This window comes from Cryptomeria japonica, chromosome 10, assembly GCF_030272615.1.
Source record: "Cryptomeria japonica chromosome 10, Sugi_1.0, whole genome shotgun sequence".
Classification (NCBI taxonomy): Eukaryota; Viridiplantae; Streptophyta; class Pinopsida; order Cupressales; family Cupressaceae; genus Cryptomeria; species Cryptomeria japonica.
In genome coordinates this window covers 527,624,584-527,650,516 of record NC_081414.1, presented here as the reverse complement: position 1 = coordinate 527,650,516, position 25,933 = coordinate 527,624,584, and the positions used below count along the sequence as shown (strand labels likewise).

General features: G+C 35.9%; 1 protein-coding gene across 3 annotated transcripts in view; it reads right to left on the bottom strand.

Moving 5' to 3' along the window:
* The window catches only part of LOC131060799 (B3 domain-containing protein Os07g0563300), a 103,919-nt gene extending 87,430 nt beyond the window's left edge, over positions 1-16,489 (bottom strand). For 2 of the 3 annotated variants that reach the window (XM_057994206.1, XM_057994207.1), the window contains exon 1: positions 16,099-16,489. In XM_057994206.1, the coding sequence (XP_057850189.1) occupies positions 16,099-16,214 (116 nt within the window). In that variant the 5' untranslated portion in view covers positions 16,215-16,489. The remainder of the gene's footprint in view (positions 1-16,098) is intronic. The other variant, XM_057994209.2, reaches the window with a different exon arrangement.
* Positions 16,490-25,933: the final 9,444 nt, after the last annotated feature.

Here is a 25,933-nt window from a genome sequence, read left to right as displayed (position 1 = left end):
CAGTCACTAGTAAAGATGCACGAAAAACAAGACACGTGGATTTCTAAATAATCCCCACTAATCTTTAAAGTTGCAATGTTCCACATAATTTTATTGGGTTTCTCTAAGTAAAACTCTAAATTTTGAAAACCCTAGTATGCACTCATGTAAGTTTTACCATAGTCTTAGTGTCACCTCTTACAACTACACATATAATAGAGAGAAAGAATGATAACCTCTCTTAAAAATACAGACCCGAAGGTAGATAAATATTGCAATAGCAAAAACATTTGTGGTTTGTTGAGTCATGGAATGGTCACAATTTTTCTTTTCCAACTGAAATTCACAACAGCCATTTCTACAAAAATTCATCAAGGTGCCTAGGGTATGTCAAAAGTTTGTAATATTTGTAGTGTGTAGACAAAAAAAATTCTTATCATTTTCAATGTTCATCAATAATCAGCATACAACTAGGGCATGAGACAGTGCTAGCCAAATTGTGAGTGTGCTAGATTGTAGCAAGGGGTTTTATTTTGCAACTCCCTGCTATATTATGAATTATGAGTGTATGTAACGGATTGAAACTCCTCACCTTAAGGCACTATCCACACACAATAAATATGTTAGCCTTAGCAATAGGTTGTCTAAGATCAAAATACGTCGCAATGAACTAAGAGAGTTGACATCATCAAAAGCAGCTAGAAGAAAAAGACGACATCATTTCCAATTTGCAAGTTTGAGTCACCTATCTTTGAATAGGCTCAAGCTACCAATGAGTCTCCTTTTTTACAGTAACTTAATAATCTAGTTTTTGAAAATCAAAATCAAAATTTAAAGATCATCACCAACCATGGACACCTTAAAAAATGAAGGCCCAATACAAATATATCCAAAAATAAGTTGATGAATTTAATTCATTTGTACGTAGTAAAGGAAAGAAGGCACCCTTTATTGTTACGATGGTTGTTCAAGCCAAATGCAATGAAGAAAGGGGACAACAAGCTAAGGCATTGAATATCCAAGTTTGTAGCCTACCAAAACCCATCAATCCCTTATAATTTGATCATGCATTCATGCACAAATCCTTAGATTTGAGGGATATCTCTCTCCACAAGGCTTGGGCAATTCCAAACAGAACTCATCATCCAATTTTAAACAGCTAAGGACCGTCTACAAGCTCTTAGAGCAATGAGAAATCTCTTCTCCCTCCCTGAAAAGATATATTTAGATGTCACACTCTAGATCATCCGCATGACAAGAATCTCAGGCCACAATGAGTGGCAATGGCATCTCCATTACTTGTTGGAACTGCAATGATTCTATATGGTCCTTTTTAGGTACTTTCAGGGAGTGATTACTTCCTACAATCTCATCTGCCTCACTAAGACTCACAAGACGAAATGGGATCTCCTTCTTGTTACTTCCTATTTTTGGATATCAACCTTCTTCCATGAAACTCATAGATCAGGTGGTGTTTGTGGTTTTCGAGAGGTGGCCAACATCATTTGAAATAGCCAAGTGTTTCAATGATTGCTTCTAATAAATACTCGAGATAAATGTGGCTTCAAATTCATAAGGGACCTCTTCCCATTCAAGATGTCTTCATTGCAATTTTCTACTCCCCCTTCTGCCTCTTCTTCTTTTGTCATTCACACTAATGGGGATCACTACCTAGACCTCTATACAAAGATCTCCAAACACTCCTCAACTAGTGATACCATCATTTTGGGTGACTTTAAAGCCTGCACGGGGACCCTCTAGACACGCTTTCATGATTTGGCCAAGGATGAGCTATGTCTTCATGAGATGGACCCTAAGGAGTTTGGTTTACAGAGAGTTTTTGCTAATGGGAATAGTGTTATCATGGCCTACAAGAGACATCTTTGATTAGGGGAATCTTTGAGCCTCCACACTCTTAATGGTCTCCTTCGATTCCCTAAGTTTGATGGATTTGCTTGTTTTCCTCATGGTGGTGGTGCAAGTGTCGTGGATTATGTTTTCACCTATAAGTCCCTCATGTTAGTGTAAATAGTTTCTTTATCTAACTAGTTAGGATATCACCCTTACTAGCATAGACCTATTCATACATAAGCTTAAGTTTACTTAGGCATTTTAGTCTTTTGTCTCACCTCATATGGTGTAGACGCATGTACTCCCTCTTGGAGACACCTATTGCATCTTGGCTTGCCACTTGAATGAACATGTGTCACTTTGCTCACGAGTGTCACACCTATGTAGGGGTAGTCAATAATTGTTGCCTATCTTCTCACTTCACTTGCTTGCCTATATATGCAAGCCTATTATCTATACTTTAGTCAACTCTTTGACATTATCCATTTGCTTTGTTGCTAATGGTTTGTGGTATGGTATTTGCTTTCAGATTCTGGCTAATCCCAACATAGTACTATAGCCATGCTAGCAAAACCCTTCCCAAATGCTATCATATGTGGCCTTGCCTTTAATCGATCCAAAGAGAGGAGAGGGGTATTTTTCGCTTAGTCTTCAACAGCCTTCTCCCACTTTTGGGGCTAGAAAATTTGGTTTCCTGCTAGCACCTTTGAAGGTGACTTGGTCAAAGTGCTGCATACATGTTACTTCTCCTAAGCCCTACTTGGCATTCTCCTACTTTTTTATTAGTAAAGTAATTTTTTTTTTAAAAAGACATTGGGTTTTATGAACCATACTCCTTATCAACACTCAGCATACTAAATGCTAGAGGTATTTTTTTAATCAGCTGTTTGGCACTCAAATTTTGTAAAGGGGAGTGGTTTTTTTTGCAATTATTAGTGTTTGTAAGGGGGGAGTGTTTTTCATTTTGCCATAACTTGCAAATGGAAAGGAATTTTTTTAAGTGTGAGTACTCATTGGAAAGCTAATTCAAAGTCGATTCCAACGAGTGGTTGCATGCATAGGTTGGATCTCACCTTACAGCATTTTTTAGTCATTTAGTGCAGAAGCAAATAGAAATAGGTCGTTTAGCTCGAAATTGATTGTCACATGACTTTTAAACATAGCTCGAAATTGAGCACTTTTTTTGCAAAAGTTTATGTTTTGACATTCTCTACGCAATGGACCTTGATGCATTGTAAAAAGCACTTACAAAATGCCAAACTCTAGTGGGGGTCACCAAATATTCTATAAAGGGGGGGCATCTTGAGCTGTGCCATTGTGCACTTCCGTGAGTTGTGTCATTGAACACTTCCACATTTCTTTTTCAGCATTTCTTTCTTCACATCAAGTTTACAACTAAATCTACTAAGCATGGAGTTCAACAAAACCATTAAACCTTTAATACCCTTCAACTATCATGAATGGAAATTACCCATTTCCTTTATGTTGAAGAATCAAGGGTTATACAAGGTAACTATGGGTACAAAAAAAGAGTCCAATGCAGCAAAAGATAAAGAAAAATGGTTTAATTCATGTGATCAAGCTTTTGGCTTGCTATGTCTAAATCTATCTCTAAAACTTTTATTCCATGTAGAAGCCTTGAAAACACCCAATGAAGTTTGTCTAGCCCTTGAACAACTCTTTGGGAAGGTTGGTGAACTAAGAAGTCATGACTTAGAAAATGAACTCTTAAGTTCAAGTCCAAGAGACTTTGACACTTTGGATGAGTATTTCACAAAATTCAAATCATTAAGGTTGCAATTTAAAGAATGTGGCATTGAAAAGAAAAAGGATCAGCTCATCCTTTCCATTCTTTCAAGACTAAGTCCTGACTATTCTGTTTTTGTATCCACCTTTTATTCCACTAAAAGAGCTCTTGCAGCCGCATGGAAAATACCATCTTTGGATAATTTCATTGCAGACTTAATAAGGGACCAAGATAAGTAAATCCAAATGGGCACCTTGACGACCACTAAATCTCAAGCACTCATTGTAAGAAACGAGAAACAAAAGGCTTCAAACAAAGCAGAGAAACAGAAATATCAACAGGATAAGGAAAGTAAGAAAGACAAGAAATCCTCTAATCAAATTGACACTTTTTCAAATCAAGTAAAAACCAAGAAAGAAAAAGTGAAATGTGTCTTTTGCAAAAAATCAAAACGTAATGAGAATATATGTATGCAGAAAAGGATTCATCACCAAACGCAACTTCTTGACCAACATGGGATTTCAGAATCCAGCATAGAGTCTCCATCAAGTTCACAATCTTCCAAGGCAATGGATAAAAAGAGTCATGCATTCCCAGCTTTCAGTATGGATTGTTCATCTTTCCCATCAATTGTTGTATCAGAATTCAAAGATGCTTCAACAAGAGCATCCAGAGGTTCTTCACAGAAAAGCAACACATGGAGTATTTGAGCATCATCTTATGGGGGCTACATAGTCTCTCTTTTCTCTCTCCTATGAAGGGGAACATTTCATGCATATTTCTTATCATCTCTCTTTTGGAAGGTAGTTTTTCCCCATTGGGTTTTCTATCTTTCTACACTTTATGGGAAACTTGCATTGTGCATGGGTACTTAACATGGCTAGTAGCCAGGACCCATCATCATCATTTTTGTATACATTAATCCCTAAGTTGCACTTAAGGGGTGTTAGTGTAAATAGTGTCTTTATCTAAATAGTTAGGATATCACCTTTACAAGCATAGACCTATTCACACATAAGCTTAAGTTTAGTTAGGCATTTTAATCTTTTGTCTCACCTCATATGATGTAGATGCATGTACTCCCTTTTGGAGACATCTATTGCATCTCGGCTTGCCACTTGCATGAGCACGTCATTTTCCTCACAAGTGTCACACCTATGTAGGGGTAGTCAATGGTTGTTGCCTACCTCCTCACTTCACTTGCTTGCCTATATAGCAAGCCTATCATGTACATTTAGTTAACTCTTTGACATTATTCATTTGGCATTGTTTACTAATGGTTTTTGGTTTGGTATTTGCTTTCAGATTTGGATAATTCCAACACCTCATACCCTATATCCATGGTTTATTTCTCCTCAACTCCTACTTGTTGATCATACCACAATCTCCTTCATTCTCTTGATATTTCTCACTCCTTACACCTTATCCCACCATGTCCCCTATCACTAAGCATCTCACCATCTATTTTTTTTATGACTATACCCTTGATTAGTCAACCTATCTCTCCTTTATCTTGATAGATATATTCCCACATCTTCACACTCTAGGCTATTGTTGAGGAGGCTCACCACTAATCTTCCATAGTCTTTTGTTGTTTCATACAATTCAAGAAGACCTTTGACTCAGTTCTGACACATGCTTTTCCAATGAATATATGATATTGGCATTCCTTATTCTCTCGATGTCATTGCTTGGAGGCTTTATGAGATAGTTATTGGGTAGCTTCATACCTCTCACAATTTCTCCAGCTTTTTTGGGAGTACCCTTGGGGTCCAACAAGGATGTCCTCTCTCCCTGACCCTTTTTAGCATCTACATTGACGATTTGGAGGTATTTCTCCAACACATTCACACGAGCAATGGTTGCACTTTCTATGAAGTGATTATTGCCATTCTACTTTTTGTTAATGATGTTGCTCTCCTCTTCCACTCTACTAAAGGTTTACAATAACAACTTAATGCCCTTTCTTATTTTTGTGATCTACTCCAACTTGTGGTCAACCTCAACAAAACAAAAGTCATGATTTTCAATATCTCCAAATGTCTTATTTCCAAATTCCAATTATTTTATTAGCGGGCAGCCTTGGAGATCACATCCACTTACACATACTTGGGAGTCTAATTCTCTGACCCCTCCTTCAACATGAAGCTTGCCTCACATTAACATCTTTGTAAGGAATGTCCCTCTATCTCTCTCTTGTAACATCAATGTTTCAAGACCCTCTTCAAAGATATCCCTTCAAAAGATATGTCTTTTTGATAACATCATCAAGCCCACAGTTTTGTGCAACTTAGATGTTTGGGAACCTAGCTTGGGATCTATTGATTGGGCACATATTTAGAGGGTCTAGACTCTAATGTTGCAATGCCTTATTAGGTGCAAGTGTATTGTTCCTCAAACTATTATCCAAGCAAATTTTGTTGCCTAACCATTGCATATCAAGACTATCTTCCAACTTACTTTCTACATACACAGACTTGGATCCATGGGTGACTCCACCTTCGGTCATGACCAATATCCAAATTTGGCTCTTTGCTCTTCTGAGAAGATAACTTCACAAGGTTCAATTTAGTACCATCATCATTGGTACTTCAAGGCTACCTCCCTCCTTTCTATTGGCATCTCTATTGACAAACTACCTCCTTTCATCTATTCCTTGGATGCCCCTTGGCTCCTTCCTCCAAAGGAGACCATCACCAAAGCTATTAAAAGGGATACCTGCAAGCAATACATCTAGGTCACTTAGAACTCCCCTCCTATGCCTCTTAGCCCAAAGCTTGATTTTTACGCTAAGCATTATTTCCAGGTCAAAGATGGTATACCTTTGCCACCCTCACTTTTAATGTCATTGGTCACATGGCTTGAGGTTTCCCCTTGGCAAAATGAGGGTATGTTCCCATCAACTACAAGTTGATTCTGATCATTGTATTCCTCACTTTGACCAAAATTGTCGCCTTTGTTGTCTCCACGAAGTTGAGACAAAAGAACGTCTCATCTTCAAATGCCCCATTTATTATGAAATCAAATGGAGATATTGCTGCCAATACCAAGACTCATGCAACAGTCTCACTACTTTCATTACATATTTAGACCGAAAGTGTTTGGCTATTTATCTTTAGGAGGCCATCACCCTTCAACACAAATTATTACATGTGAATTGTGGGGATTTTGGACCCTCTAGGTTGTTCAAGTCCTACTTTCAACACATCCAAGAGACCAATATCCCTAATAGCCTTCGAATATTGATAGTTGTCTCATAGACACCAAAAGACTTGTAAGTCGACATCTCTCACAACTTTTGCCTCAACATCCTTCCCCTCGACATCATGGTCCTGTTTCTTGATGGTGCGGCCCAAATTCCTCTTGTTGTCATTAATCTACTCCTCTCCACCTCTCTAGTCACGAGTACAAATGCATATTACAAGCTTTTCCACAACTATAGAGGTTTCTTCAGCCTTAGATGTTAGGTGTGATCCTAGTGGGAGTACCCCTCCCGGCCCTCGACAATACTCGATAAGCATTATCAGATCTTGTATTAGCCCCTTCATAGTGATTGATGATGACACTAGTGACTTCACTATTTCTAGTCCAAACAATGTTACTTAATGTTCTTCAATTTTCCTTTATGGATGCTCTTTTCCCTTCAAGGTTCTTAGTACCCATTCTTAGCTATTTATACCTTTTTGTTCTTCCTCTTGGTGGGACTTTTAACTCTCTATTGTATATATACCATTGTTCTCTTGAGTCCCATAAACCTACTTTTGGTCATCCATGGATATTAATATAATTTCTTTCTTTGTTTCTTTCTCAACAACATCCTTGTATTATAAAATTATGTTTAGAGGAAGCAAATCATAGAAAAATTAGTGAGAGAGGCTCTACAACATCTACTAATAAACATATTAATAAGAATTTCTTAGAGAATGCTCTAAATTTAGGCAGCCAACAATGCAAGGGTTGTGTAAATAGTCTTACCAAGTGCAACATATTTAACAAACTAACCACTATACATTACAATGCAATGGTTGTGCCATAGACTTTTGAAGTGGAAGCTAGATAAAAACTAGCCAAGGTACTTTATGTTGCAAGGCTTATGTTAATAGACATTATGGCTCATGACTTTTAGATACCACCTCATGCCTACAACATACCCCTTGCAACATCAAATGTAGATTTTGTCGAAGTGGTTGTGATTTACTAGTAAAAGTGCATGGCTCTTCCAAAGCCTACGAGGATTCTACTATTCTTACATGGGTTGTGGCTAAGACATGTTTAAATGGGGATGAAACTAGAGGCCTTCATGCAAACTCCAAGCAAATTGGCAAAAGAGTTACTAGTGGGTAACAAAAGAAAAACACTCACTTCTTTCTAATAGGTGGTAACTATAGAGGGACTAACTCCAACATAATTGGATGCAAGAGTTAGGGATAGGAGCATGACAAATTCACTTGCATACCACATCTATAAGGCTGTATTGTCTTTGCCAATAGAAATAGAAATGGGAGGTTAGGGATAGTGCCAACCCAATAGCCCATGCATTCATCCCTAATGCTAGGAAGTTGATGTAATCCCCCACCCTTCAATGAATTCTTTCTGCCCCAATCCTAGATATCTCACCCTCCATCTCCCAACTACCATTAGTCAAATGATAGGGAACCACATACTCCTCCCTACCCCAACAAGGATACCAGAACCACCTATCCTTTCCTCTAGCCTTTCCATACAAAGAAGAAAGAAAAGTGAAAGGCAACTCCCAAACTTTGGGTGTTTAGAAAAGTGAAAGGCAACTCCCAAACTTTGGGTGTTTAGCCAAACAAGGCACATCATTTATGTGTTTTGAAACAAGAAAAATACCAATAATATTTTTGTTTGTGCAAAACTATTGCAAAAAAAAACCTTAAAATGAAAACAACTTGTAGAAGTGCTTTCAAGAGGCTTAGCAAGCAAAAGGTTCACTTTAATGTCGAGGAACCAAGAGGACTTAAGAAACATGTTCAAGTACCTCTCTGATGCAAGAACATCCCAATGTAGCTTACCGCATTTCATCACATAACATTGTTTTGGATTGTGACAAAGGGTCAAAGTTCAATACTAACTCATACACATCATATCCAAATCTCGAGAGTTTTGAAGCCTATTGCAGAAATTTATCACTATTTGAAGACCACAGCAAAGGATAGGCAAACTTAGTTCATCAAAGGAGGTTTGTGGAACGTTTTTGCGCCTTATAGAGTTCAATCCAGCATATTTCAAGGCAATACAAGACCAAAAGGACCTTCACATAGAACCGCATCAAGTTTCTCCAACACCCAACGCTTCACCAATGGATCTTGGCCAGCCTATACTTTACACTTGGCGTCAAGATTTGGAACATCTTGTGGCCAACACAGATCATTCCTAAAGCTTGGAGCTGATATATAAACATCCATCGAATCCACCAAGAGGCAAGTAGAATAACTACGGAAGTTATAGAGTAGTACAAAGAAAGCGAGTGAGAAATCAATCTTAGGAAGATAGTCATTTGCAAATTAATTTACAATAACAACAAAGTAGTAGAGTGATAATAGTTGTTATGATCATATCTTTGCATGTAAGCTCGTAATAAGTCTATGGCAGCCTATGAGCCAATCTATATTCATAATCTAAATGTATTATTCCAATGAGCCAACTGTAGCTTTTCTATGTTATTGAATCAATGAGAAGTTGCTTTGCTATTCTAAATCTATTCTATTGTGTTAACTCTAGGTTGCATGGTCAGACAATCCCTCTTTGGGCTCTCCATTTGTGACTACATCAAGTGGTATTAGAATGACTTTTTGATCCATCGGGAAGACATTTTAGCAGATCCAAGGGTAAACAAATCGTTGACTTCAAGCAGCTTACAAGTGTCGGTATGGCCAATGTTGCCAAAAGAATGGAAGGATCGCAAGAAATGATAACAACCATAGTTTGAGGACTCGTTGAATACTAGGCAGGACTCTCTCAACTTGCATCTCTTCGAGGCGGCCAAGGCAAGTTGACCAGGACCCTTGAGTCGAGTCTAGTTGACTTCTTGGTCAAGTCTTGCTCCGAGACTCTCGAGTCTTAGGCTTGGACTCTCGAGTCCTGAACCTGGACTCTTGTGGCACCTAAACATAACAGACATAGTGACTAAAACTTCAAATTTTGAGAGTTTGAGGGTCATATGCTCGGTGTAATGTCTGAATTATGACAAATTGATAGTCAAATTAGACTTTTATGTTCTCTAAATACATTGATTTCTTTTTATTGGTGTAATTATGAGGCTTATTTTTTGTCGATTCTATGTCAATTTTTTTGCTGAGTCGAGTCCAACTCCAAGTTTTCAAATTTTAATGACAACAATGAAGATCCAATTGGATTTTGAAGAAGAAGGTAGGAAAAGAGGTCTAAAACCTAGGCGTGAGGATGAGAGCAATGATGAATTAGGAGCTCAATCCATAGATCTGGATGAAGAAACCCTAAAAGAAAAACAATCAAATCAAATCAAGATATTGAAAGCTATTTCCAATATAGATAAAAGACCTAAAATTGAGATTTCTAGCTATGGGGATGATTTGAATCCTAGATATTGATTGATTGGATATATGATATAGAAGAATATTTTAAGTATAAAGAAATTGAAGATCTGGGAAGAGTGAGAATTGCAAAAACCAAATTGAAAGGAAATGTTGCTATGTAGTGGAAGTTCAGTTAGATAGGAATAGGAGAGGAAAAGAAAGAGCCATAAAGTGGGATCAAATGGTGACAAAACTAAAGAATCAATTCATACCTATTGATCATGAGCTTGAACTGTTGAAGAGGTTGCCCAACCTAAGGCAAAAAGAAAAGTCGATGAACAAGTACATTGAGAGAATTCATGAGATGATTATCATAACTAGACATTGTGAAGCTAGCAAAGAGAAAATGGCACCATACTTAAATGGCCTCAAGACAAACATTCAAGAAGAATTGAGCCTAGTGACAATGAGAACAATGGAAAAGGCATAACAATTTGCACTGAAAGTTGAGGAAAATTTGAACAAAAGATTTGAACATAAGCTGAGAGATAGAGAAGGAAGATTCCAAAGAGATGAACCACAATGCAGCAAAGGAAGGACAAATGCAAAAGCCCATAATGCAAAGAAGAAAGAGGTAATTAATTTCTATCACTGAAGGAGGAATGACAAAGTTCCTACAGCAATAGCAAAAGGAGGCAACAATACCTAGCGCAATGAAAGATATCAGAGAGGCGACAAGAGAGTTGATAAGAGAACATTCAAAGAAACCTATTTCAAATCTGGAGGTGAAGGACATAGGGCATTTGAATGCTATCAAGAGAGTGCTAGCAAAAGGGCAAAGAATAGTGCAAGGGCACCATATGCAGAGGAAGAACCTATTGAATCACTGAGTTCAATAGGAAAACTTGAGAAGGGTGAATCATTAGTAATAAGGAGGGCTTCATTATAGACAAAATCACCTATGGAGTCAGCAAAAAGGAAAAGTCTATTCAAAACAAAATGCAAATCAGGTAAGTGTTGTAAAGATAAAATTGATAGTGGTAGTAGAGACAATTTGGTTTCTAAGGAAATGATGAATAAGCTGAAGTTGAAAAGGATAAAACATCTGAAGCCATATAGGATCTCATGGATTCAAGATAAACATAAGATATTGGTAAGTGAATAATTTTTGGTGAAATTTCACATAGGATTGTATAATGATGAAGTGTTGTTTGATATGCCAATGGATGTATATCATATATTGTTGGGAAGGCCATGGCAGTATGAGAAAAAGGTGATTCATGATGGGAGAAAGAATACTTGCACTTTGACCTTAAATGGCAAAAGACATATCCTTATGCCCTTAGAAGAAGAGAGTAAAAGTGAAGTGTGCGGTAATGTTAGAATCTATTTCGCTGATAGGAGAAAATTCTTGAATGGACTAAGATATGAGAACATGTGCTTTGCATTGATCCCAAGGAAGTGTCATACCCAAAATGCAGAAAATGCCACCACAAAGGAAGAAGAGCCACTACAGAAGAAACTCATTGAATTGTTGGAGTACCAAGATATTGTGTCAAAGAATGTGCCAAAAGGATTACCATCAGTCCTAAGTATCAGTCATCAAATGGACCCAACACCAGGAGCCAACCTACCAAACAATGTGGCACATTGGATGACATCAACAAAAAATGTGGAGCTAAATAGACAAGTGCAGGAATTGCTAAGGGATTGATCAAAGAAAGTTTAAGCCCATATGCAATAACAACAATATTGGCACCAAATAAAGATGGAGAGTGGATAATGTGCACAGATTCAAGAGTTATCAACAAGATCACTATCAAGTACCAATTTACAGTACCAAGGATGGATGACGTTATGGATTGCTTGAGTGGCGCAAAGTATTTCACAAAGATTGACTTGAAGAGTGGGTATAATCAAATTAGGATTAGAGAAGATGATGAATGGAAGACTACATTCAAGACAGATTAGGGTTTGTATGAGTGGTTGGTCATGCCTTTTGGGTTAACTAACACACCAAGCACATACATGAGACTGATGAACGAGGTATTGAAGAAATTTTTTGGGTAAGTTATTGCTTACTTAGTTGATATTCTAATTTTCAATAGAACCAAAGAAGAACATTTACAGCACATTAATAAGTATTTCAAATATTTAAGAGAAACGAAGCTACTGATAAACATTAAGAAATGTAGTTTCATGAGGACAAAATTAGTATATTTGGCTTTTATTATTTCTACAAAAGGATTGACGATGGATCCAACATTAAGAGCAATTGTTGAATAGCCTACACCATCACGAATCACAGAGGTAAGATTTTTTCATGAATTGGCAAGTTTCTCTAGGAATTTCATCAGGAATTTCAATGCCATTTGGACATCACTTACGGAAACAATTAGGGGAGATCAGAAGGAGTTCATGTAGACATCAAGAGCACATGAGAGTTTTGAATTACTAAAGTAAAAAGTAACAGCAGCTAGTGTTGGCATTACCTAACTTTGACAAAGTATTTCAGATTGATTGTGATGCTAGTGGAAGTGTGATAGGAGCAGTCTTGAGTCACGAAAGGAGACCGATAACTTATTTCAATAAAATTTTGCCTGATGTAAGAAGAAATATTCAATCTATGACGAGGAGTTATATGCCATAATCGAAGCCTTGAAGAAGTGGAGACGTTATCTATTACTAAAGGAATTTGTGACCATCAAGCCCTACAATATTTGAGCAGTCAAGGAAAGTTGAACTAGAGACATGAGATGGGTGTTGTTCATGTGGAGTTACACATTTGTGTAAAAGCATAGATATGGCAAAAAACAAAGTTGCAGACACATTGAGCAAAAGGCGAAACATATTGATAAGAATGAGGATAGAAGTGATGGGATTTGAAGAGCTCAAACACATGGATGAGGATGACCCAGATTTTGTGGAAGATTGGAAAGCAAGATGGGAACCAATTGTGATAGACAAGAGTAAGCGATTGGATTATTTCATTTAGGATGGCATGCTATTCAAAGGGAACCAATTGTGCATTCCTAGGAGTTCAATGAGGGAGAACTTGACCAAGGTGAAACATAGTGGTGGATTAGCAAGACACTTTGACATTAATAAGATAGTGGTTTTGGTGAATGGACATTGTTTTTGGCCTCAAATATATAAGGATGTAAGAAAATTTCTTAAAGAGTGTAGGACTTGTCAAGTTGCCAAGGGAAGTAGTCAAGATACAAGATTGTATCAACCTCTGACAGTATTGGAGAGACCTTGGGAGGATGTTAGCATGGATTTCATATTGGGACTACCAAAAACACAAAGAGGACATGTTTCTATATTTGTGGTAGTAGATAGATTTTCTAAGATGGCACATTGCATTCCTTGTAAGAAGACCCATGCTATTGTACATGTTTGTAGACTTATTTTTCAAAGAGATTGTGAGATTGCATGGATTACCGCAAAGCATAGTCTTAGACAGGGACATGAAGTTCACAAGATATTTGTGGATAACATTATGGAAAAAAGATTAAGACAAACCTAAAATTTAGTTCAGCATTTGACCCACAAAGTGTTGGACAAACAAAAGCATTAAACCGAAATTTGGGCAATTTGTTGCAATGCTTAGTGGGAGATAAGACAAGAAATTGGAATATAATTCTACCACAAGTAGAGTTTGCAGATAACAACTTAGTGAACAGAAGCATAGGGAAGACAGCACTTGAAATTCTAATTGGATTGCAACCTAGAGAAGTAGCAGAAATCAAAGGTATCAACAAGGAAAACAAAATAAGTGTAGAAGCGGAGGAATTTGCAAGGCACATAGAAACAGTACACAATCAAGTAAGGGAACACTTGGAGACGGTATACAACAAATACAAGGGGTGGGTAGATGAAAAGCAAAGGCACAAAGACTTTGTTTTTAGGGATGAGTTATGGTATATCTTAGAAAAGAAAAATTTCCTATAGGCACATATAACAAGCTGACGATGAGGAAGTTTGGTCCATGTAAAATTCTTAGCATGTTGATTCAAGGAACACCCATGATGAGGCTGAGTTACAAAAAGTACTTGGTATAGCATCTATATTCAACATTGCAAATCTCCATCACTACCCTGAAGGACAATCAAAGGGCAACATCACAGAAATTTCTTTCAAAGAACAATCACAAGAATAGATAGAGCAGATGTTGGACAATAGGATTGGACGCAAGACCAAAAACAAGCAATATGGAGAATACCTAGTCAAGTGGAAAGGAAGACCATTAGACATCTCATCATGGGTTTCACAAGATGAGGTGGAGCATCTGAATTTCCTCTAGAACTACCTAAGTGTAAGATCCACTTTTCAAACAACGCCAGGTGTTTAATGCAAGAGCAACTCAATGTAGCTTATAGCATTTCACCACATGACATCATTTTGGATTGCGACAAAGAATCAAAGTTCAATACTAGCTTGAATATGCATCCATTCCAAACTCGAGTTTTGGAGTAGATCGCAAATAATTGTCGATGCCAAAAGACCCTAGCTCGATATATATATACATATATATATATATAACAAGTATATGTGTATGTGTATGTGTATGTGTATGTGTATACTTGTGTGTGTGTGTGTGTATATAAAACAAGTATATGAATATGTATATGTATATGTATATGTATATGTATATGTATATGTATACGTATACATATACGTATACGTAAACTTATACTTATACATATATGTATATATGTATATGTATATCTATGTCTATGTATATATGTATGTATCTATATGTATGTATATATACATACAAATATATGTACATATACATACATATATATGTATGTATACGTATATATATATAGATATGTACATGTATATGTATGTACACATATGTGTGTGTGTATATTGTATGTATGTGTGTAAATATATGTGTGTATGTAGTCGTCCCCTGCCATTTCCAAAAATGGCCTCAAAAATTCCATCCTGGAAACGTGTACCCTATTCTCGTATCCCAAAAAGTTGGTGGAACATAGGATAGCAAGGAACACAGCTTCTCTAGGCAATACCTAGGTAGTAGTTCCTTAACAAGAACAACCCAAACCAAATCTTTTGAAATAGAGGTCCCAAAATCCAGACCAAGACTGGTGCCAAATCTAAGGTTAGTTTCTATGGGAAGAGATATCTTAGGACATGTTTCAAGAGATACATAGGAACTGGGCTTCTGAACTGAAAAGTTTCTTGTGTTTTACAGTGCCCTACCTAAGTACCGTTTCGTCATTTGCATTTAAACGAAAAAAAAAAAAAGAAAAAAAAAAACTTGAATGCTATGTTCCACAAAGCGGGTGAACATCGGCCAAAAAGATACTTCTTTGACAGGAAACAGAGATAAGCTCCCATATTTCTTCTTCTTAGAGAAAAGGTCTCCTAAGTTTCCCTCTTAGATGAGGGAAGAGACACCCCTTGGACAGAGTTCAAAATATACGCTCCCAAATGACTACTTCTTAGCAAAAGACTTCATGTTTCCCTAAGCGCGTTCAAACAAACAAAAAACAATCTATTGTGATTGAAGTCGCACATACAAGCCGCAAGAGAATTTTCAGAAAAGACATAATGCTTGAACAGAGATGACAATACACCTTCCCACATGGCTCCTCACTACCCAAAAAGAAAAGACTGGTAATATTTCCCTCTTTACCTTACAGAAGAAAAGGAAAAAGGAAAAAAAAACTAGTAATATTTCTCCAGCTGCACTACAACCCCACAAATGTTTGTGGGAACGCTAAAAGAATATTCTTAACCAGTAGCATTCCTCTTTCTGTCAAGATTAAACATTGCAAGCTGACAACTCGCATTTCACTGAAACTTACAATAGGTAACCCAGGAAATTGGCGAACTAATTGACCTAAAGAAAAAAGAAAAAATAATAATAATAAACAGCTATCTAGTCATAAAATAATCAATTGAAAACAAGCTGAATAAAATCAACCCCTGGACATAAATCGAAAGGAAGAATGACAGAATTACTCATACCCGCAAGAATCGCAAAGATCGGCGAATTGTCCCGAACGGAGAACCCATCCGCTTCTCCACTTGCCACTCGATGTGGCACCACATTTTGTATTGTAGCAAACTTTAGTGGCCGCCATTGCTGCTTATTTTTCTCCGTTGATTCACAGTTATTGCTGTATGTTGAGATTATTTGAAAGTGCGATTGGCGGCCTCTGCCATTGCGCTAGTTCGAAAAAAACTTCCCGCAAAAGGTTGTGTGAGTACTACTCATGATAAAGTTGCCATGAAGAAGAAACATGAACTGAGTACCTAGTGAGTACTTGCAAGATCCCTTCGCTCTCCAAATCCGTATCATAGAGTATGATGTCTGTCTGTAAATGTTTGCCTTGTACCATGTTTATGACTACTGTGTTTACTTAATACAGGTTGATGATTACGGTGTTTAATATTTAAAGATTCTTATAAATATTGAGATATTTATTTTTTTAAATAAAAATAAATAAATAGGTTCGGAGTATGATTTTATTGGTGAGAGCTTGGGCTACCCATTGCAGTTTTAAAAGTACAAATAAATAAATACATTTTATCAATAATTTTTATTTTAGCTATTTCATAATATTTTTAATATTTTATGATTTTTAAAAATTTAGAAAAAAAATTAAAATTATATTTTATAAACTATATATTAATAGAATGTATAGAATATTTTAATCGATCAAAATTGATGATTACACTCAAAGATATCTAAGATTGTTTCAATGAATAGTAACTATAAGAACTTGAATAAATTTATAATCTTATTTTAAGTTGTATCTTTCCAACAAGAGACAAATTTGTGTAAAGTTTAGTGTAGTTGATGTTATGTGTTATTATTGTAGTTGAATCTGGCTCTTATGATGTTTATTATAGTAGCATATATGGCTCTTATGATGTTTATTCTAGTAGCAGATATTAAGACATTTAGTGAACATCATAGATCAAGTTTTAGTTAAAACAAGGAGTGAAAAAATGATTGCACGACAATATAACCTAGTCCAAATATCCTGCAGCATAATAACCTATTCAAAATAAACCATGTAAAAACAAACCACATCATTATGATCCAAGGCAAAAAAAAAATACCTTGGTAAAATAACCCATTGATAAGATATCCCCATAAGATTATAGAGGAAGGAAAACAAAATTTACAAATTACATGTATGTTGTCGAATAACTTTATTATTCAAATTTTCAATTACAGTGCCAAATTATGAGCAGTACCTCTTAAATAATCTAAAATTTTATAGTCATCATAACCATCAACAAATCTTTTTAGTCTTGCTTTGAGATCACAGTATTTTTTCTTGCTCAGTTGCCCAGTACATCCAACCATATATTTCTCTATTTTATTCTCTTTTTTCACTGCTTTGATAAATTTCTAGACTAAGTTGTGTGATGCTTGAAGCAATTCACTAAATCCTCTATGCCATCCCTTAATAGCATTATTGGTTTTGGGAAGATCATCCTGAATAACCGAATAGCAAATTCAGCATTGCGATTGGAAACATGGGTGATTGTTTGTTGCCTCTTTTGGTTAGTCTACCAATCCAGGTGTCTTCAAAATATTCAAAAATGCCTTGCAAATTATCCTCATGTTTTGTATAATAAGGAGATTGTAGAAGTGTTTCAAATGCATCAATTACGTTTATTTGAGGCACGAAAGCTAACACAACATGTTTCTTGATCTCAAATGCAAAAACTTCATAGACACTGTAACGTGTTTGTAGACCTTCTTCTTGAACTTTCATCCACGAGCATTGAGAGAAATGGAAAACATCCCTCGATATCGAAATTTGGAAAAATTTCAGACATAGCTCCCACAAAACCTAATTCAAAATCAATAAGTATACTTTTCGAATTTAGATAACCTGGTTGAAGTTGTCTTAATTCTACAAGTACTTGTGTATAAGCAATTCTTGTTTAGTTAGTCATAAGAATATAAACGAGTGGAAATATGGCATCAGTTTTCAAGCCATGGATTGTGTAAAATTGTTGAATAATACTTGGCACAATTTTGAATGTACCATCACTAAACCAGTTTTCAAATTCTTTTAGTAATTGCAATTCTATGTGGTGATGAATATTAAAAAATGATTCTCATCATTACTATCATGAAAAAGAGAAATTTCCCCTCTGTCAATAATTGTATATTCAACTAGTAAGGTAAGCTTTGTTGATGTCTAAGGATTTGGTGGTGGTGCTCTAGACCTTAATCTTTTTCTTTGAATCATTCTGGACAATGCACTGGTTAACGGTAATTCTCCCACTATGAGTAATGAAATATTAGAACATGAAGCAAAAATGATATTTCCTGTATAATCTTGAGTCAAGCATGCCATGTCTTTCATTTCGTTCAATTTAAGTTTGATACTGATCATCTTAGGTTTCAGAGCATGATTATGTTCTATACTACTTGTCACATCACCAGATTCTACTTCTATCATAGTATGGCACCAACTTGAACATTTTTTTTGTAAAATAATCTGTATCAAGTTAGATCATTTTATTTGTGATTCGTCAATGAAGCAAAAATGTCTAACCATTTAAAACAAGGAATTTCTTCTTTTTTTGTCTTATTAAAAACTGAAGAGGCGTCATCACTAATATTCCAATAAAAATAGCATGCACTCACTGATTAAAGACTTCATTGACACTGATTAATAGCACGCACTTAATAAATGTGAACAATTATCATGTGTCAGCTCTCCTTTCCACCATGGGTTGTTTTGGGTTTGGGGTAATTTAATGTAGGGTTATTGTGAAGATGGGATATTATTACCCTGGGATGTTTTGTCGTCGGGTTATTATGATCGGGTTATTGTGTCGTGGGTTATTTTGGCTAGGTTTTTTTGATGGGATACCACACGACAAAATAACCCAGTCAAAATATCATGTGACACAATAACCTGTTCGAAATAACCCATGTAAAAACAACCCCATGTCATTATGACCCAAGGCAAAAATAACCCATTGACTAGATATCCTCTTAAGATTATATAGGAAGGAAAACAAAATTTACAAATTACATGTATGTTGCCGAAAAACTTTATTATTCAAATTTTCAATTACAGTGCCAAATTACGAGCGATGCCTCTTAAATAATCCAAAATTTTACGATTGTCATAACTATCAACCAATCTTTTTAGTTTTTCTTTGAGATCACAATTTTTCTTTTACTCGGTTGCCTAGTGCATCCAGACATATATTTCTCTAATTATTCTCTTTTTCACTGCTTTGAACAATTTTCAGACTAAGTTGTGTGATGTTTGAAGGAATTCACTAAATCCTCTATGACATCCCTTAATAGCATTATTGGTTTTGGGAAGATCATCCTGAATAACCAAATAGCAATTCCACATTGTGATTAGAAACTTGGGTGATCGTTTGTTGCCTCTTCTAGTTGGTCTACCAATCCAAGTGTCTTCAAAATAATCAATCATGCCTTGCAAATTATCCTCATGTTTTGAATAACAAGGAGATTGTAGAAGTGTTTCAAATGCATCAATTATGCCTATCTGAGGCACGGAAGCTAATACAACAAGTTTCTTGATCTCAAATGCAAAGACTTCATAAACATTGTAACGTGTTTATTGACCTTCTTATTGAATTTTCCTCCACAAGCATTGAGATAAATGGAAAAAAAATCCCTCGATATCGACATTTGGAAAAATTTCAGACATAGCTCCCACAAAACCTAATTCAAAATCAATAAGTATACTTTTCGGGTTTAGATAAGGTTGAAGTTGTTTTAATTCTGCAAGTACTTGTGTATAAGAAGCTATTGTTTTGTTAGTCATAAGAATATAAATGAGTGGAAATATGGCATCAGTTTTCAAGCCATGCATTGTGTACAACTGTTGAAAAATACTTGGCACAATTTTGAATGTACCGTCACTGAACCAGTTTTCACATTCTTTTAGGAATTGTAATTCTCTGTGGTGGTGAATATTAAAAAATGATTCTCATCATTACTATCATGAAAAGGAAAAATTTCCCCTCTATCAATAATTGTATATTCAACTAGTAAGGTAAGATATGTCGATGTTTGAGGATTTGGTGGCGGTGCTTCAAACCTTAATCTTTTTCTTTAAATCATTTTGGACAATGCACTAGTTGACAATAATGCTCCCGTCGCAGGTAATCAAGTATTAATACATGAAGCAGAAATGATATTTCTTGTAGAATCTTTAGTCAAGCACCCCTTGTCTTTCACTTCGTTCAATTTGCATTTGACAGTGATCATCTCAGGTTTCAGAGCATGATTATGTTTTGTACTACTTGTCACATCACCGGATTTTGTTTCTATCGTAATATGGCACCAACTTGAACATTTTTTTGTAAAATAATCGGTATAATGTCTAATCATTTTATTCGTGATTTGTCAATGAAGCAAACATGTGTAACCATTTAAAACAAGTAATTTCTTGTCTTTTTGTCTTACTAAAAATTGAAGAGGCATCATCACTGATATTCTAATAAAAATAGCACGCACTCATTGATAAAAGACTTCTTCAACACTGATTTATAACATGCACTTACTAAATGTGAACAATTATCATGTGTCAGTTATCCTTTCCACCGTGGGTTGTTTTGGACTCAGGATAATTTAACGTGGGGTTATTGTGAAGATGGGATATTATTACCTTAGGATGTTTTGTCAAATGTTGGGTTATTGTGACCGAGTTATCGTGTCATGGGTTATTTTGGTTGGGTTATTTTGATGAGATATCACGGGACAAAACAACCTAGTCAAGATATATCGTGATACAATAACATGTTCGAAATAACCCATGTAACAACAACCCCGCGTCATTATTACCCAAGGCAAAAATAACCCCTGGTAAAAATAACCCATTGACAAGATATGCCCATAAGATTATAGAGGAAGGAAAACAAAATTTACAAATTAAAAGTACATTGCCAAAAAACTTTATTATGAAAATTTTCAATTATAGTGTCAAATTATGAGCCATACCTCTTAAATAATCTAAAATTTTACGGTTGTCATAACCATCAACCAGTCTTTTTAATCTTGCTTTGAGATCACGATATTTTTTCTTTCTCCGTTGCCCAATGCATCCGGCCATATATTTCTCTATCTTATTCTCTTTTTTCATTGCTTTGATAAATTTCCAGACTTAGTTGTGTGATGCTTGAAGCAATTCACTAAATCCTCTATGTCATCCCTTAATAGCATTATTGGTTTTGGGAAGATCATCCTGAATGGCCGAATAGCAATTCCACATTGCGATTGGAAGCTTGGGTGATCGTTTGTTGCCTCTTTTGGTTAGTCTACCAATCTAGGTGTCTTCAAAATAATCATCAATGCCTTGCAAATTATCCTCATGTTTTGTATAATAAGGAGATTGTAGAAGTGTTTCAAATGCATCAATTACGTCTATTTGAGGCACGAAAGCTAATGCAACAAGTTTCTTGATCTCAAATGCAAAGACTTCATAGACACTGTAATGTGTTTATGGACCTTCTTCTTGAATTTTCCTCCACAAGCATTGAGAGAAATGGAAAAAACATCCCTCGATATCAACATTTGAAAAATGTTAAGACATAGCTCCCACAAAACCTAATTCAAAATCAATAAGTATACTTTTCAGGTTTAGATAAGGTTAAAGTTGTTTTAATTCCGCAAGTACTTATGTATAAGCAGTTCCTATTTTGGTAGTCATAAGAATATAAACAAGTGGAAATATAGCGTCGGTTTTCAAGTCATGGATTGTGTACAACTATTGAAAAATACTTGGCATTGTTTTGAATGTGTCGTCATTGAACCATTTTTCAAATTCTTTTAGTAATTGTAATTCTATATGGTGGTGAATATTAAAAACGATGAAAAACAAGCATAGTGGAAATCAAAAAAGAAGATGGATTTGTGAGTCAATCGGTTGAGGAAGTCAACCAAGAAGCTGTCAGATATTTTAGAACTATCTTGAATCGAGAAACATGAGACAACATATTACAAATGATAGCAACTTTAATTAATGAGGAGAATGCCCTACTCTATAAGGAGACCTCTAAGGAGGAGGTTAGGAAAGCTACCTTTCAGCTCAATCTAGACAAAGCTCCAGGGCCTAATGGTTTTTTGGCTAGATTTTTTCAGCATTTCTAGGAAATTGTGGGGGAAGATCTATTTAGGGTTGTGGAAGAGTCTAAGAAAAAAATAACCATGCTTGGGGCCTTGAACCACACATTCTTAGCCTTAATCCCCCAAAAGAAAGAGGCTCTTAGTATGAATTACTATAGAGCTATAGCTCTTTGTGACACAATCTACAAAATAATCACAAAGATCATTGCTAATAGATTGAAAGGCGTACTCAAAAAGGTAATTTCAAAGGAACAGAGTGGCTTCTCACCGAGGAGATCAATTATTGAGGGCATTATTGTTGCCCACGAAGCAATCCACTCAACAAGAAAAACTAGAGTAGTGAGCGTAATAATAAAATTTTGATGTCCTAAAGGCCTATGATCTAGTAGACAGACAATTTCTAGCAAGTGTCCTACTAAGATTTGGTTTTGGTGACAAATGGATTGAATGGGTTTGCAGTTGCATAAACACTGTAATTTTTTTTGTGTTGGTAAATGGGGTGTCACAAACATTCTTTGAGTCATCAAAAAGGTTAAGATAGGGAGACCCAATCTCACCTTTCTTGTTCATAATAATGGTTGAGGCTTGGGGAGAAGCATTAGGCACCTTAGAGAGGAGGGTAAGGAATTGATGTTGTCCCCAGCCTTGCTCCAATTTCTTATCAACAATTTTCTAATGACACTTCTATTTGAGACAGCTAGCAAAATTGAAGCAAGAACCATTTGCACACTATTAGATAACTACAACAAAGCTTCAAGCCAAAACATAAACTAAAGAAAATATGAAGTCTTGTTTTTAAATGTCCAGCCTAACCTTTAAAGAGATGTAGCAAGAATCCTAGATTTAAGAGTGGCCAACTTTTCAGGGAGATTTTTGGGGATGCCACTATTTGCTGGTATTAATAAAAATTGTTATTGGGAGAACTTAATCAATAGTTGTAATAGTAAGATGAAGTTGTGGAAAGGAAGATGGCTCACCTCGACAGGAAGAATACTACTACTAAAAACTGTCTTATCAACCATCCCAATGCATTCCATGTCATGCATGTGAATCCCCAAAGCAATTGAGGAGGATATGATACAGATCATGCGAAGATTCTTCTGGAGTGGGATTGAATAAAGCCAAAAATTTCCTCTCATAACATGGGAAAAAATTTACTTGCCTCAAAATGCAGGTGGAACCAGTCTAAGACAATTGAGCATGATAAAGTTAATAGTGGATGCTAATCTTGTGTGGAGCATGTATACAAAAGGAAATCAAAAGTGGGTGTAGATCTCAAAGAAGAAGTATTTGGGCTTGGATGAGCCCATTCATATTCTCAACACAAGAAATCCACTTAGAGGATCTACAATTTGGAATCACATCCTTGACTGTCGAGATGTAATAACTAAGCATATAACATGGGAAATAAAGAGTGGAAAATGTGCCTCCTTCTGGAAAGACTCATTGGAGGGGTTTTATCCAATGAAAAACATCCCAAATTTAGAAGACATAAGAAGGGATACTACTAGGCTATGGGGCAATAAATTTTGTGACTATGGTGAAATCTTTATGGGTAATGGTAGACAGGAATGGAAATGGAATTTTGTTGAAAATATGAATGTGTCTCAAGATCAGGAGGAAAGACTACATGGAATTTTGAGAAGCAGATGCTTCTCTATATCTGATAAGGATGATGTTATTTGGTGGTGTGCTTTTGCGAGTGGGGAATATAAGGTGAAGTTAGGGGTATAGGGTGAAAGAAGTTGCATTGGATAAGCTTAATTGGCCCACTAATCTGTTATGAGGTAAATATTGTCTAGTAAAGGCTAGAGTGTTTGCCTAGATGACCACACTAAAGTGAATTCTGACCAAGACAAGCTTAGCAAACTTAGAATAATGGGTCTAAGTAGTAAGTGTTGTATGGGCAAAAGACAAGAGGAAACTACATATCATTTACCATTGGGTTGCCCATATGCCGAGGCATGTTGGAATCAATTTATGTCAAAACTCAATCTTTAATACCCAATCCCACAGAAGTTTGATAAGTGCTTTGTTATGCGGCGTAAAAGGATAAGAAAAGGATTGCTTGACAGCTTGTGGTAGGTTCTCCTCTCTTGTATTATATGGGAATTATGGAAGGAGTGTAATCGTCAGATGTTTCAAGATAAGGCTATGCCTAGAGAAAATTTGATTAAGAAAATTGAAAATATGGTTGAATAACTAGTTAATTTGATAGCTAATAGGAAGCCACTGAAAGGCAACACTTTCACAAATTGGGATAATGAGATGAATAAAGCATTCAATGTCCTCAAAGTCTCCCTCGTTAATGGGGTGAGGAAGGTTGATCTTCTTTTTTAATCCATGTAACAGTGTTAGTTGGTGTGCCCCTAAGGCGGCATGGATCAAGATAAATTTTGATGGGGCCTTCAAAGGCAACCTTAGCCCCAACAATGTTGGATACATTGCAAGATATCATAACAAAAATATATTGGCTGAGAGAGTAGTTTTCTTAGGAGATAACACAAAATGTAGCTAAGTTTAGAGTAGCCCTACTAAGGTTGGAATTGGGTAAGGAGCTTCAGATAGATCAGATCCATTTGGAAGGAGATTCACTCATTACCATTAATGTCATAAGACAAAAATCTGGCCTAAATTGGAAGTTGGACAAATGGTTAAAACTAATTAAAGAACTTGCTAATTCCTTCCTAAATTTCAAGATATCACATATATACCGAGAAGGGATTGGGTCTGCAAATAATTTGGCCAAATTGGCCATAGAAAGGGGAATCTAAGAATAGAATGACTATGAAGTTTGCCATCGTGGATGACAACTAATATGTGATTTGCATATGAGGCGGTCTTCCAAATACATAAGTGAAAGCTTAATACGATGGGCATTTCAGTCTAGCAAAAAGTTCAACCCATGTTTCATCATTATGTGAAGGGGTTTGAGCATCATTCCCATGTGAGTTGATGCATTAATAATAAGATGATGGAGGCTAAATGTATCAGAAATATGGTTGAAATGCTACTTGGCATGCCACAAACTTCGCATAAACTCATAGGCAAATGAAATATACAAAAGTTGAAGTTTATGCCACAAAATTAGCATAAACTCATAGTTGGGTGAAAATTTTGTAAATTGGTGAAGGTTCACAAAATTTGTGTTTCATGACAACACTTGGGATAATATCTCTCAGAAGGCAAGATATGATCCCTCCTAATTAAAGGGAAGGCTCCCCCTTCTATTGCAATTACTTTTTATTTCATCTACTTGCTAATTTTACATTGATCCAAGGTACAATAACAACTTAGTTCTCTTTCTTCAGAACCAGTTCCATCTCTTTTAAGAATAGATTTCCCTTAACTTAAACAACTCAAAACTTGCAGTAATATTAAAACTAAATTAACTGGGAAGTAAAGTGTCTATGAAAGAACAAAGTCTTTCATTACTTCCCTTATTCTGAAAATGACCTAGGAACGATAATTATGCACACCTAAGAACTCAAAGATTCCTTTGTATACTAAACTCCTATCAACCATTGTAACCCAAATATATTGTCATCTCAAAGACTTGCAAATATATTAAAAAGATTATCTACTCTAACCAAATAATCCGCATAGCACAAAGTCTACTTTTAATCTTTTAAATACAAATTCTAGAGATAACTTGTAAAAGCTCAAATACTTAAAGCAACCTTCTCTCAACTAATTCCCAATTCTTGAATTTTCAAA